The sequence below is a fragment of the Osmerus mordax genome, chromosome 7 (assembly GCF_038355195.1).
Source record: "Osmerus mordax isolate fOsmMor3 chromosome 7, fOsmMor3.pri, whole genome shotgun sequence".
Taxonomy (NCBI): Eukaryota; Metazoa; Chordata; class Actinopteri; order Osmeriformes; family Osmeridae; genus Osmerus; species Osmerus mordax.
In genome coordinates, this window is record NC_090056.1 from 20298490 (window position 1) to 20313891 (window position 15402).

The 15402-nt window shown below is 48.7% G+C and overlaps 1 protein-coding gene across 1 annotated transcript in view; it reads left to right on the forward strand.

Annotated features, from left to right (window-relative positions):
• LOC136945526 (plexin-A1-like) overlaps positions 1-15402 on the forward strand; it is a gene marked incomplete at its 5' end in the record, with an annotated part of 74049 nt that overhangs the window by 16398 nt on the left and 42249 nt on the right. Inside the window, 1 exon segment of the mRNA XM_067239411.1 lies at positions 13789-13920. Coding sequence (XP_067095512.1) covers positions 13789-13920 — 132 coding nt within the window.

Below are 15402 nucleotides of genomic sequence, written 5' to 3' on the forward strand. Positions count from 1 at the left end.
AAGATTCTCTTCCTTCAGGGATCTGGTTGGGGTTGGCATGTCTGTCTGTCTCTGTGTGTGTGCGTGTGTGTGCGTGTGTGTGCGTGTGTGTGCGTGTGCGTGCGTGCGTGTGCGTGTGTGTGCGTGTGCCAACATGTGTTTGCCCTACGCGCGTGTCCATGTGCACATGTGCCTTCATACAAACATAACTGCATCTGTGAAGAACACAGGAAAACTCCTAATGATCACACACACATGCATAGACACACACTAATGATCTCGTTAGAAAGCCCGTAGTGTAGAATGCAAGGATAAAAGGTTGAAAGTGTTGCCAATGAGTAATTTGGTTCCCTCGTTACTGGTTACCATCAGACCATTTTATGTAGCCTCGGTTTGTGATACCCTAGCCTAGCCTGTTTTAATCTAGCCTAGTTTGTTTCTAATCTAGCCTAGCCTGTTCTTATTTAGCCTAGCCTGTTCTAATCTAGCCTAGCCTATCTTGTTCTAATCTAACCTAGCCTGTTCTAATTTAGCCTAGCCTGTTCTAATCTAGCCTAGCATGTTCTAATGTAGCCTGGCCTAGCCTGTTCTAATCGATCCTGGCATAGCCTTTTCTAATCTAGCCTAGCCTAGTTTGTTCTAATCTAGCCTAGCCTAACCTGTTTCTAATCTAGCCTGGCCTAGCCTGTTTCTATTCCAGCCTGGGCTAGCCTGTTCTAATCTAGCCTAGCCTGTTCTAATCTAACCTAGGCCTAGCTTGTTCTAATCTAGCCTAGCCTAGCCTGTTCTAATTTAGTTTAGCCTTCCCTAGCCTATCTTGGTCTGGCCTGTTACAATTTATCATAGCCTGTTCTATCCTTTCCTAGCCTAGCCTAGCCAAGTTTAGCCTAGTTTAGCCTTGCCTTGCATTGCCTGGTAGGCTTCATTACCTGAGCTATGAGCTGGAGAAACCATTATCTTAAAAGAGGTCCTCACCTCCATACCAGTCATTTAGAGATGAATAGCTCTCTCTGTCTTCTATGTCTTTATAACCCAGCTATGAGAGAAGGGTTAGATGTGTGTGTGTGTTGAACTCTGCAGTGTGAATTGAAGGTCATGGATTCTATAATGGACTCATGACCAACCAATCAGAATCGAGTGTGTACCTGTGTACCTGTGTGTGTGTGTGTGTAGGTGTGTGAGAGTGTGTACCTGGTGAGTGTGTGTGTGTGTGTGTATGTAGTTTGTTGGAGAGTTAACCAAGCGTAAAATGAAGCAGTCTGAGTGGATGATCAGTCATGAGAGCTGAGTTGTCCCTCTCTCTCTGTCTCCCTCCCTCTCTTTCTGTCTCTCTTTCTCCTCTCTCTTTCTCCCTCTCTCTTTCTCCCTCTCTCTCTCTCTCTCTCTCTCTCCTCTCTCTCTCTCTCTCTCTCTCTCTCTCTCTCTCTCTCTCTCTCTCTCTCTCTCTCTCTCCCCATCTCTCTTTCCTGTCTCTCCCCTCTCTTTCTGTCTCTCTTTCTCTCTCCCTGTCTTTATCTCTCTTTCTGTCTCTCTCCCTCTCTCTTTCTGTCTCTCTCCCTCTCTCTTTCTGTCTCTTCTCTTACTTTCTAGATCTATCTGTATCTCTCTCACTCTCTCATACTCTTCCACTCTCCTTTCTCTCTCCCCCCCTCTGATACACACTCCCTCCTTCTCTACTCCTCCCCTTCTACTCCTCCTCCCTTCATCATACCCCTTCCTCCCCGTTGCTCTGTCTCCTCCTGTCCTCCTCCCTTCCTCATACCTCTTGCTCCCCTTTGCTCCGTCCTCCTCCTGGTCCTCCTCCTGTCCTCCTCCTGTCCTCCTCCTGTCCTCCTCCTCCCTTCCTCATACCCCTTCCTCCCCTTTGCTCCGTCCTCCTCCTGTCCTACTCCCTCCCTTCCTCCCTCATCCTCCATTTCCTCTCCTCCTCCTTACCTCATCCTCCCCTCCTCCTCCTCCTCCTCCCCTCCTCCTCCTCCCCTCCTCGTGTGGTAAGGGACCCCAGAGAGGAGTGACAGTAATGGACTGACATCTTATCTCCTTCATCTATCATCTGAAGTCGTCATCTTGCCTGTAATACTCTAGCTGTTCTCACACACACACACATACGTATTCACAAAGGTACATTTACATACACCGGGGACACACACACATGCTGTAGGCCCGCACGCATGGATGTAGACTTGAGCCAGCACACACACGCATGCGCGCGCTCCACCTCTTCATCATCATCTTGTAATGTCCTTGCCGTGATGAGATCAGTCCACACAGCCTTCACCCCTGACCCCTGCTGATGATGATGTCATTGCTGCCTTCACAGCAGACTGCTCTGGCGGGTCAAAGGTCACAGCTTGGATCTACACTCACTGAATTGGCTGCAAGGGGTGTGTGTTGTGTGGCGAGGGTGTATTTCTGTGTGTGTGTGATTATCCTGAGGTGAAGAGGAAACAGCACAACTGTGTAGTCTGGGGTTCATTAGGAGGAAGTATCATGTACAAGGACTTCCTGTTTTAATGAGCGTCTTCTTCTTGCTCTGCTGGTGTAGTTACTCTCTCCCTCTCTATCTCTTTCTCTCTCCCTCTCTCTCTCCTTCTCTCTCTTTCTTTATCTCCCTCTCTCCCTCTCTCTCTCTCTCTCTCTTTCTCTCTCTCTCTCTCTCTCTCTCTCTCTCTCTCTCTCTCTCTCTCTCTCTCCCTCTCTTCTTTCTCTCTCTCTCTCTCTCTCTCTCTCTCTCTCTCTCTCTCTCTCCCTCTCTCTCTCTCTCTCTCTCCTCTCTCTCTCTCTCTCTCTCTCTCCTGGGAGATAAGAACAAAGACTTAGTCTCCACCCTTCATACAGTATGAACACTCTTTTTCTCTCTCCCTTCTCTGTCTCACCCTCTCTCTCCCCCCTCCCGCCTTCTCTCCCTCCCTCAGTCCTGTCCACCAGTGATGATGTAATAGCATTTCTTCGCTCAGCTCTCTTGTAATCTTTGAATCATTGGATGGAATATCATGGCAATGGTCTCTGTTCACGCACACACACACACACACACGTGCGCACACACACACTCGTACGCACACACACACACACGTGCGCACACACACTCATCTGTTGGCAGCTGGTGTGTAGAACAGCAAGGCACCTTAATAGTTGTCTTTAATGAGCTAATTGGGTCTTGTTTTTCAGCGACGCCTTGATGGTTGTGTTTTCCTCTCTTCAGTGTTCTGTGTATCCTCAGAGGGACAGCCTGGTATTTACAGCACAGCCTAGAGGCATGTGGTATTGTCTCTCTCTCTCTCCTCCATCACCCTGGTAGTTACAGAGCCTAGAGGCATGTGTTATTATATTTTCTCACTCTCTCGCTCTTTCTCCCTGTCTTTTCGCTCTTTCTCTCACACACATATACACCCACCTCTCTCTCACATTCCTCTCTCTCTCCCCATCTCTCTCTCTCCTTCTCTCCATCATTCTCGGCTGTAATAGACAGGTCCATGAACCACACTTGTGATCAACACATGAAAGGGCCTGATCATGTGATCTGGTGTTAAAGGTACAATAAGATTTTTTCTGTAAGATATGAAAGGTTTGTCCCCTTTAAAGCAGTTGAGGCTAAAGAGGCCCTCTGAGAGTTGTTCAGCAGCACAGACAGCTCACTGCAGTGGAATGTCAGCCTCTAGGTTTTGGAGCGGTCTGCTGCTTTCCAGCCAATTATGTTCCGGCAATCCTGTTCCAGCCAATCACCTTCAGCGAGGCGGGCTTTACCTCCTTGGCTTATTTAGTGGAACAGCTGTCAATCAAACTCCAGATGGAGGAAAGTACGGAAGCTCAGCAAGAACTGGGGGTGCTGTTGTTCATATTTTAATTGTATTTGATAATTATTTAAAAATAGCACCTAGTGCAGCTTTAATACACAGTTCACCCAATGATGGCACAGTAATAGAGCTTATGTGTGTGTGACAGTGAGTTTATTACCATGTGTTTGTGTGTTTGTGTGTGCATACATTTGTGTGTGTTATTGGGGTTGTATGTATTCATGTGTCTGTTGAGGTGTGTTTGTGTAGATGTTTATTATTAATTATTATTATTATGTTTCTGAGTGTGTCTGTGTGTCGGTCTGTATTTTGGTATGTGTGTTAGTGTGTATTATTGTGTGAGTGTGTGTGTGTGTATTATTGTGTTACAAAGGCCTCATTGTAGGGTCCTAGCAGCAGCTGTAGTGAGTTAGACCAATCACAGTGTCTTCGCCAGCCATGACATCACTGTTTCCCCTGTCTGATCCCTCCCCCTCCTCCTCCCCATTGGTCCACTGACAATACACTTCCTGTGTGGTCTGGGCTCTCTCTCTTTCTCTGTCTCTCACTCTTCTCTATATCTCTGTCTGTCTGTCTCTGTCTGTCTCTCTGTCTGTCTCTCTCTCTCTCTCTCCCTCTGTTCTTTCCTCTCTCGCTCTCGCTCTCCGTCTGCTCTCTCTCTCTCTCTGCTCTCTCTCTTTCCCTCTGTTCTCTCCCTTTGCTCTCTCCCTCTGCTCTCTCTCTCCCTCTGCGTGCTCTCTCCCCCTCTCTGCTCTCTCTCTCCCTCTGCTCTCTCCCTCTGCTCTCTCTCCCTCTCTGTCTGATGCTCTTTTCCCCCACTCTCTCTGTCTCTTACACTTCTGTTTGCTGTCTCTCTCCTTCCACTGCTCCTTAAGAATAGAGGTGAGGAGGAGGAGAAACTGGGGAGGGATGAAGAGAGACAGCGAGAGAGCGATTTTAATAAATGCCGTAAAGAGGGTTTGTAGAGCAGGAGGATGAAGGAGGGACGAGGGAGGAGATTAGGTTGAGAGCTGAGCTCTGGATCACGGTAGGGTGTCGCCTGTCGCCTGGCACCAGAGTCTGGCACCACATCCTGGCTGCTTCTGACTGGCTCACTGATTGGCTAGGTGGCTAGCTGACTGGCTCACTGGTTGGCTGGTTAGATAGCTGGCTGGCTGGCTGGCTGGTTGGTTGACTGGCTGGCTGGCCACCCTGGAGAGACTGAACTCTGCCTTGTTGCATTCCACAAGGCTTACTGCTGCTGAACACACACACAAACATGCAAGCACACACACACACATGCAATCACACACTCTTTTCTGTTCATTTGTAGACCAGAGGCAGTGATATCTGGGGGTGTATGCTTCTGTCTGTGTTCCTGCATGTGTGTGTGTGTGTGCCTGCATGTGTGTGTGTGTGTGTTGCCTGCATGTGTGTGTGTGTGTGTGTGTGTGTGTGTGCCTGCATGTGTGTGTGTGTGTGTGCCTGCATGTGTAGGTGTGTGCCTGCGTGTGTGTGTGTGTGTGTGTGTGTGTGTGTGTGTGTGTGTGTGTGTGTGTGTGTGTGTGTGTGTGTGTGTGTGTGTGTGTGTGTGTGTGTGTGTGTGTGTGTGGCCAGCAGACCAGAGGAATGTGAAGCCAGTTCTGGCAGCTGTAGAGGAGGCAGGTAGATCCTAGCTCTGTGTGTTACTGCCTGGTGCTGGAGTCATGGGGCTGTGTGTGTGTGTGTGTGTATTACTGCCTGGTGCTGGAATCATGGGGCTGTGTGTGTCGCCTCTCACGATACCTTCTGTTGTCCTGTGTGTGTGTGTGTGTGTGAGCGAGCTTGCATGCCTGGTTGGTGTGTGTGTGTGTGTGTGTGTGTGTGCCTGGTGTGTGTGTGTATGAGAGAGAGAGAGCTAGAGAGGCTGATCATATGATGGTGTTAGTTACAGATGGAACATAGCTCAGATTACAGATCCCGTTTCATCTCTCTGGGATAGATTGATCAAGCCTGTCTGTAACCCTATCATGTACTCTCTAGATTAATTGAGTTACGGGCATCTTACATCCCATGGGAGGCCTGTCGGAACACACACGCACACACATATTGAAACACACACACACAGCAGTAAATAGTCAATGATGCCATGTTGCAGCCCTATAGGCTATCATCTCTCGTCAGATGAGGCCAGGCTTCATTAGTGCTGCTCAGGTATTGATGATGACTGGTACAGTACTGGTACAGTTCTGATGATGACTGGTACAGTAAGGAGGTTCTAGGTTCTAGCCTAACTCTACCTGGTATTAGGAGAGTCTAGACCCTAACTTACATTGTAACCAGAGGTTCTAGGTTCTAAGCCTAACTTCACTTGTTGCACCAGAGGGCTTTCCTAGTCTCCTCAGTACACTAGCACACTGCTGTTGTTATGGTTATGCTGGAATGTTCCATGTTTATGTTCTAATCTAGTGGTTGATTTACTGTGTGTGTGTGTGTGTGTGTGCTTGAATTTGATGCTTTCTCCAATACTGTCAGAAGACATTCTACCAAGACCACTAATTCCCTGTTCTCTCTTCTGTCTCTCCTCTTTCTGTCTGTCTCTCCCTCTTTCCCCCCCCCCCCTCTCTCTCTCTCCTCTCTCTCTCTCTCTCTCTCTCTCTCTCTCTCTCTCTCTCTCAGCATGTTATTGTTATCTTTTTAGCATGACTGTGTCCGCTGGCCTTGTGTCAGCCAGCACCTGGCCCACTGTGTGTGCGTGGAAGAGTTATCCTGATGTTGCTGTTAAAGTAACACACAGTTGTATGAGCAGGGATCTTGGGCTCTGTTTGTCCAAACCAGGCACCATACTCTGTCTCTGTACTCAGAGCTCTGGAAACAGCCAATCATCACGGCTGAATGTTATTCACTAGAACTTCCTGTCTGCAGCCTTAATACTGAGCGCTGAGGCTGTGTGTGTGTGTGTGTGTGTGTGTGGATGTGTGTGTATAGCTGCTTGTGTGTTCGTTTGTCTTGTTTGAACAGTGTAAGTGATGTAATGGGTAGTTTAAAGATCCTGCAGGTAAAGGTAACTATAATTAGTTGTGTGCTCCCAGGGGATCTAACAAGCTTATCTTTATTGTCTTTCTAATTACACATCTGAGGACTGGAGAGAAGACAAACGGAGAGGGAGGGAAGGGAGGGAGGGAGGGAGGGAGGGAGGGAGGGAGGGAGGGAGGAGAGGGAGGGAGGGAGGGAGGAGAGAGAGAGAGTGAGGGGGGGGAGGGGAGAGAGGGGACAGTCATTAATCAGATTCAGCATGTCAGAATCTCCCTGTGAGGCTGAAATCTTCCTGAAGATCCCAGATATATAGAACAAATATAGAACACATAACACACAGATGACACGGACAACACAGAACACACACACAACTCAGAGGCTGCCTGCCTGCCTGTCTGCCGGTTTGCCTGTCTTCCTTCCTTCCTGTCTGTCTGCCTGCCTGCCTGCCTGCTAGTGCAGTAACAGTGATTTACTGTCCTGAGCAATGACTTGTGTAGCGGAAGCAGGCAAAAAAAGTGAGGGAGGGAGAAAATCTGTGTGTGAGAGAGAGACAGGGAGAGAGAGAGAGAGGGAGAGAGTGAGAGGGAGGGGGGAGAGAGGGAGAGAGAGGGTGTTTACTGGGAACATGTGGATTAAAAGCTATAATACTGATGGATGGTTTTAATTTGCTGGCCTGTGGCCAACATGGGGTGGTCTGCTTCTGTTCTGTGTGTGGGGAGGTCTGGTCCTCTGCCCCCTGTTGGAGGACTAAGCACTGCAGCCTCGCTCTCCCTCTACCTCTCTCTCTCTCTCTCTCTCTCTCTCTCTCTCTCTCTCTCTCTCTCTCTCTCTCTCTCTCTGTCTCTCTCTCATAAAAACACAGTAACGATGACACATACATTACACGATACTCAAACCCCCCCCCAGCACTGTCTCTAAACCCAGCTGTCCCTCTCTAAACCCCAGCTAGTCTCTCTAAACCCCAGCTAGTCTCCTCTAAACCCCAGCTAGTCTCTCTAAACCCAGCTAGTTCTCTCTAACCCCAGCTAAACCCAGCTGGTCTCTCTAAACCCCAGCTAGTCTCTCTAAACCCCAGCTGGTCTCTCTAAACCCCAGCTAGTCTCTCTAAAACCCCAGCTGGTCCTCTCTAAACCCCAGACAGTCTCTCAACCCCAGCTGGTCTCTCTAAACCCCAGCTAGTCTCTCTAAACCCCAGCTAGTCTCTCTAAACCCCAGCTGGTCTCTAACCCCAGACAGTCTCTCTAAACCCCAGCTAGTCTCTCTAAACCCCAGCTGGTCTCTAAACCCCAGACAGTCCTCTCTAAACCCCAGCTAGTCTCTCTAAACCCCAGCTAGTCTCTCTAAACCCCAGCTGGTTTCCAAGCTCCAAGTATCACAAGGATATTTAGGTCGATGGAGGAGACTCGTGAGATAAAACAGCAGTAATGCATCAGTGGTGTGTGTGTGTGTGTGTGTGTTTGTGCGTGTGTGTGTGTGTCATGGTTTCGGGTGTGCACACATAGCTGTCATGTTGAAAGTGGGGTCGAGTGGATGGCCATTAAATATGTACCTGTTTGAATCCACCGTCCTGGTTAGTTACTGCAGTGTACTGTAAGTTCACATTTACACTGGCTAGGAACTGTATTCACCAGCACAGTTGCACTCCTACCAGGGAACTGTATATACCAGGCACAGATGCACTCCTACAGGGAACTGTATATACCAGGCACAGTGCACTCCTACCAGGGAACTGTATATACCAGGCACAGTGCACTCCTACCAGGGAACTGTATATACCAGGCACAGTGCAGACCTACCAGGGAACTGTATATACCAGGCACAGTGCACAACTACCAGGGAACTGTATATACCAGGCGACAGTGCAGACCTACCAGGGAACTGTATATACCAGGCACAGTGCACAACTACCAGGGAACCAGTGACAGTAGAGAAGGCATACTGTATGGCTGTGCTAATGCCGGAAGTGTAAACTGCTCAGTGACTGTGCTGTAGCTTGCTGTTGCATACATTCGAACACTGGTCAGACTGTGCCATGGAACGGTCTTTGTTTTCCCAGGCACAATTACAAGCAACCACATCTATAGTTATTGTATAGGATAGATACAATAGCTGTGAATGTGTTTACACTAGTTGGATACTGTTGTAGGACCATTATATGATGGATGAAACACTACCGTGGACCAAACCATGAGCCTTCACATATTTTGATGAAATGTACATGGGACCATGTTTGGGTAACTGACTGCATTACTGCGGCAGGCAGGATTATCGCCATTTTGCCTCATGAGTGGATTTATGTCGGCATAGTTGCTTTTACGTGATGTATAATTTCACTGATTACAGAGATTTTTTTTACAACTAATTGTTTGATGACTTGGTTTTACGATTGTTCATCTATTTTGTTTTTATTGTACGGTAGTTTATGGTTAGGATTTTTACGGTTGTGTTGCTGTAGGTTATGGCTGGTCCTGTGAAATCCAAACGTGTTCTGATGACGTTGTTGTCTGAACTGTACTGTATTCAGCCTGCACAGGATGTGATCCGTAGAAGGCTGTGTTTATGTTTACGTGGTTACCTAGTATGTAACCACAGACACTAAACATGGGAGGTTAAGCTGTGTTTTTGTGTGGTGTGTGTGTGTGCGTGTTACTGTGTGTTTGGATGTGATGAAGTTGACTCTTCTATCTCTTCTTTCTCTAAATACTTCATACTGAACATTCTTAGATCACTCCTCTGCCCTCTCTCTCTCTCTTTCTGTCTCTCTCCCTCTCTCTCTCTCTCTCTCTCTCTGTTTGTTTCGCTCTGTCTCTCTCTCTGTCTCTCTCTCTGTCTCTCTCTCTGTGTTTCTCTCTCTGTCTCTCTAACTATGTCTATCTCTCTCTTTGTCTGTCTCTCTCTGTCTGTCTCTCTGTCTCTCTCTCTCTCTGTCTCTCTCTCTCTGTGACTCTCCCTCCTCTCTCTCCCTCTTTATGTCTCTCTGTCTGTCTCTCTAACTCTGTCTATCTCTCTCTCTCTGTCTCTCTCTCTCTCTCTCCCTCCTCTCTCTGTCTCGCTCTCTGTCTATCTAACTCTGTCTCTCTCTGTCTCTCTCTCTGTCTCTCTTTGTTTCTCTCTGTCTCTCTCCCTCCTCTCTCCCTCCTCTGTCTCTCTCTCTCTGCAGACCTCTCCTCTCTCATTCCAACAGGAGTCCTCTCATTCAGCCTCCAGTCTAATCATTTATACACTCTCTCTCTCTCTCTCAGTAATGACTCTCTATCTCCCAGTTGTTATTATGGAGTGTGTCAGTGGACTGTGTTTACACACACACACACGCTGTTCCCTCTGTGTGTGTGTATTTGCGTGCAGCTCTGCTAGTTTAATGGTATGTACAGAAGCCTATCAGAGTTGACCTATATTCCCTGACAGGCATTCTGAGGTGTATGTGTGGTTGAGTGGATTGAATGGTTGACTAACTGTCGGACAAGAAGGATGACTGACTAACTGACTGTCTGACTGACTGACTGAAAGGACTGGATGAGTGGCTGGTTGGCTTGCTGACTGGATGGATGAGTGCTTGGCTGACTGGATGGATGAATAGCTTGATGGATGACTAGGGATATCTGGAGAGCTGCTTAGCTGTTCACAGTCCTGGTGATGCCAAGAACCAAGACCACAGAGAGGACTAGAGAGAGAGGGAGAGGTTGCAGATGGCAGAGCAGGAGATTCTGTGTAGGATGGCAGAGCGAGGTGGAGGGGGGAGGAGGTGGTGGGGTCTACCCACCAGGCCTGTGAAAGATTAAGAGGGTTTAGTGCTCAAAACATGCCAGCCTGGGTCTTCCGCTGCACCTGGGCTCTGCATACACCTCCTCTCCTCTCTGGCTGTCTGAGAGAGGAGAGAGGGAGGGAGAGAGACCTGGGCTCTGCATACACCTCCTCTCCTCTCTGGCTGTCTGAGAGAGGAGAGAGGGAGGGAGAGAGACCTGGGCTCTGCATACACCTCCTCTCCTCTCTGGCTGTCTGAGAGAGGAGAGAGGGAGGGAGGGAGAGAGAGAGAGAGGCAGTGTGAGCGATGGAGGAGAGAAAGTGAGAGAGAGGGACAGAAGGATAGAGAAAAAGAGAGGGAGGGAGTGAGAGGGACAGAGAGAAAAAGGGGGAGGGAGAGAGAAAGGGAGTGGGAGGGAGGGAGACAGAGAGAAAAAGAAAGAGGTAGTGAGAGAGAGTGAGAGAAAGGGAGTGGGAGGGAGGGAGAGAGAGAGAAAAAGAAAGAGGTAGTGAGAGAGAGTGAGAGAAAGGTAGTGAGAGGGAGGGAGAGAGAGAGAAAAAGAAAGAGGTAGTGAGAGAGAGTGAGAGAGAGTGAGAGAGAGGGAGTGGGAGGGAGGGAGAGAGAGGGAGTGAGAGGGAGTGAGAGAGGGAGTGGGAGTAAAAGAGAGAGAGAGAGTTGTTCAGGGACATGAACTTGAGGTGTACTTGATTTTTTCTCACCAATAAAATGTGAGACCAGCTGCACAGTCCCAGAATAGCTGGGTCCAGGAGAAATCAAACGCACCTTGAATACCCACGAAAAAAAGAGGAATTTTGACCCTGTTCTGTTGCACTGGTACTTCCTGTCTGTTTGCTATGCCTGGGGCTGACTTCCTGTCATGTGATCAGCGGTGCGTTGAAGGGGAGATGATTAATATCACTGAGTAACCTGTCTCGCTGATGTGGCTCAATGAAGGTGTGCCTGTGTGTGTGTGTGTGTGTGTGTGTGTGTGTATGTGTGTGAGGTACAGACTGTGTAGTCAGCAGGTGTGCTGTGATACTCTGGATGCCCTCCAGGAAGGGTCACACACACACTGAGACAGAATCACGCACACACACTGAGACAGAATCTCTCTCACACACACACACACACACACACACGCACTGAGACAGAATCACACTCACACACACACACACACACTGAGACAGAATAACACTCACACACACACACAGAGACAGAATCTCACACACACACACACGCACACACACACACGCACTGAGACAGAATCTCACACACACACACACTAAGACAGAATAACACTCACACACAGAGACAGAATCTCACACACACACACACACACACACACACTGAGACCCAAATCACACACACTGAGACCAGAATCATACACACACACACCATCTTTCTCCCAGCTGATAGATGTTGTCAGTAGTTTAAGTGAAAATTATTGATCTTGTCATGTGACTTAGCTTTGTCTCATTCTATAGCCAGCATGTGAAGGTCTTTATTAGGGTGTGTGTGTGTGCGTACTGTGTGAATGTACGGTGTGTGTGTGTGCTCGAGTGTGCGCATGTGTGAGAGTATGCTTATGTGTGTGTGTGTGTGAGTATGCTTGTGTGTGTGCGTGTTAGCACAGTCTCTTACCTGTGTGTGTGTGTGTGTGTGTTTAATGAAATTGCTTGGTCTCATCGGGAGAGTGGGCTCTCATCTGAGCCTTGCTGGGGGATTTCATTACACAAGTGTCTCTATCCCTCCCTCTATCCCTCCCTCCATCCCTCTATCCATCCCTCTATCAATCCCTCTATCTCTCCTCATCTCTCCTCATCTCACCTCATCTCTCCTCATCTCTCCTCATCTCTCCTCTCCTCATCTCTCCTCTCCTCATCTCTCCTCATCTCTCCTCATCTCTCCCTCATCTCTCCTCATGTCTCCTTATCTCTCCTTATCTCTCCTCATCTCTCCTCATCTCTCCTCTCCTCATCTCTCCTCATCTCTCCTCATCTCTCCTCTCCTCATCTCTCCTCTCTCTCTTGCTTTTCCTCCAGCTCTTCCTCGTCTCACTGAGAGGGCAGATGCTGTGTGTGTGTGTGGTGTGTCAGTACTTTGTCTCACTGAGAGGGCAGATGCTCTGTGTGTGTCAGTCCTTCTACTGCAGTGATGTCTGCTACAGGGCTCTGGATGCTACACATTTAGCCAGGTGGATACACACACACACACACACACACACACACACGCAAGCATTTAATATCTCTTACGAGGAGAGTGGAAGAGTGGATATTTCTCTAGATCAGACGTAACGTTAGGCCTGAGGCCAGGAGACTATTGTTGGAGTAATGTGTGGACATCTCCTCCTCTCCTATTTCTCTCTTCCAACCCCCTTTTCCCCTCTCCCCCCTTTCTCTACTTTCTGTCCCTCTCTCCCCTCTCTCTCTCCCGGCTGTTCCTCCACTCTGAGATTTTTTTATTTTCTAAAAGTCTTGATTGGTCAGTCTAAACTGCCAGGTACCCATCAGTTCCACAAGCCTGGACTTCAGAACAGCTGTTTAACAGCACTGAGCCAGCATGGCACACAACATGACCAGCCCTGGTAGAGCCTCTTCCTCATGACCAGCTCACCTCTTCCCCACAGCAAGAAACTCCTCCTTCAGTCCAACCAGCTGAGGAACAGAGAGAGAGTGAGGGATGACAGGATGGAGGGATGGAGAGAGAGAAGGATGGATGGAGGGATGGATGGAGCGAGGGTGTATATTGTTCATTAATCAGGTTGACCTGGCTGCTGGGTTGAGTACATCATTAGTCAGAAACAGGAGGTCACACTCCTCTGACCATCAGCTGTGTGTGTGTGTGTGTGTAAGTGTGTGTGTGTGTGTGTGTGTCTGAGGGGAAAGGGTACAGCTGTTGTTATTGTCCAAGGTCCTCCATCCCCCCAAAGCACTCCCCTTACATAAGGACACGCACACACACACACACACACACACACGCACACGCACACATACACATACACGCACACACACACACACAACACTACAAATGTCCCCTCCCCTCTCCTCCCCTCCTCCTTTCCCCTCCCCTCCCCATCTCTCCCCTCCCCTCTCTTCTCCCCCTCCCCCTCCCCTCCTTTCTTCTCCCCTCCCCTCCCCATCTCTCCCCTCTCTTCTCCCCTCCCCTCCCCTCCTTTCTTCTCCCCTCCCCTCCCCTCCTCTTCCCCTTCCCTCCCCTCGAATGATAGAGCATGTGTGAATCAGTGTGCCTCATAGTGATCTTGCTGTGTTTATCCTCCAGATCCTGGTGGACTCCGTTTCCCAGCCTGCCTTGCAGTATGAGAGTGTGGTGGTAAACGACGGCAGCCCCATCCTCAGAGACCTGGTGTTCAGTCCAGACCACCGACACATCTACACCCTGACCGACCAGCAGGTAGGACACACACACACCTCTACACCCTGACCAACCAGCAGGTAGGACACACACAACCTCTACACCCTGACCAACCAGCATGTAGGACACACACACAACCTCTACACCCTGACCAACCAGCAGGTAGGACACACACACACCTCTACACCCTGACCGACCAGCAGGTAGGACACACACACACCTCTACACCCTGACCAACAAGCAGGTAGGACACACACACACCTCTACACCCTGACCAACCAGCATGTAGGACACACACACATCTACACCCTGACCAACCAGCATGTAGGACACACACACATCTACACCCTGACCAACCAGCAGGTAGGACACACACACACCTCTACACCCTGACCAACCAGCAGGTAGGACACACACACACCTCTACACCCTGACCAACCAGCAGGTAGGACACACACACACCTCTACACCCTGACCAACCAGCAGGTAGGGCACACACACTAGGGCTGGGCGATATAAAAAATAAAAAAAATCTCGATTTCGAGAATTTATAGAATTTTTACGATATTCGATATATATCTTGATATGTTTTCATTTGCATTTAAATAATAAAAAGACATGATTTTCTTTTGCCCACAAACAATTTAGATAGAACAGCTATTGTTACAAAGTTACAAAATGTGTAGTGCAAATTTAAGCAAACAAAATGGACCTCACATGGAACAATGCAGAGTTCCTTATGTGACCGGACAAAAAAAGAGCAAAAGAGAGTGCCTGTGTGTGTGCAATTTTCAGTTTGTGCACATGCGCACAAACGGTGTGTCTGTGTCTTTGTCTGTGTCTGTGTGTGTGTCTGTGTTTGTTTGTGTGTGTGTGTGTGTGTGTGAACACAGAGAAGCCAAACGGTGATCGTAAAACACAAGCAACACAAGGACCAGCATTTTTTTGAATATGTGATATTCACGATATTTTCAGCATTTTACATTGTCGTCAAAATTATTGCGATATTATCGCTGATATTCGATATATCGCCCAGCCCTAACACACACACACGGCTCATTGAGTCTCATTGGTAGACGTGTACCTGTCTTTAACCCAGCCTGGGAAAGGTGGTCTCCCTCTCTCTCTTTCCTCCCTCTCTCTCCTCCCTCTCTCTCTCTCTCCTCCATCTCTCTCCTCCCTCTCTCTCCTCCTCCTTTTCCTCCATCTCTCTCCTCCCTCTCTTTCCTCCTTCATCTCTCTCCTCCCCCTCTCTCTTCTTTCTCTCTCCTCCCTCTTTTTCCCCCTCCTTCTCTTTCCTCCTCCCTCCCTCTCCCTCTTCATCCCTTTCTCCTCTCTCCTCCTTCCTCTCCTCCCCTGTCCTGTCTGTCATGTGCAGTTCTATAAGCTCTAATTGGAGGTTCTGCTCTTGAAAGCTCATTAAAGAGACTCGCTCGTCAATACTGGCATGCTCCCTTATACACACACACACACACACACACACACACACCACACACACACACACAGACACACACAGACAGA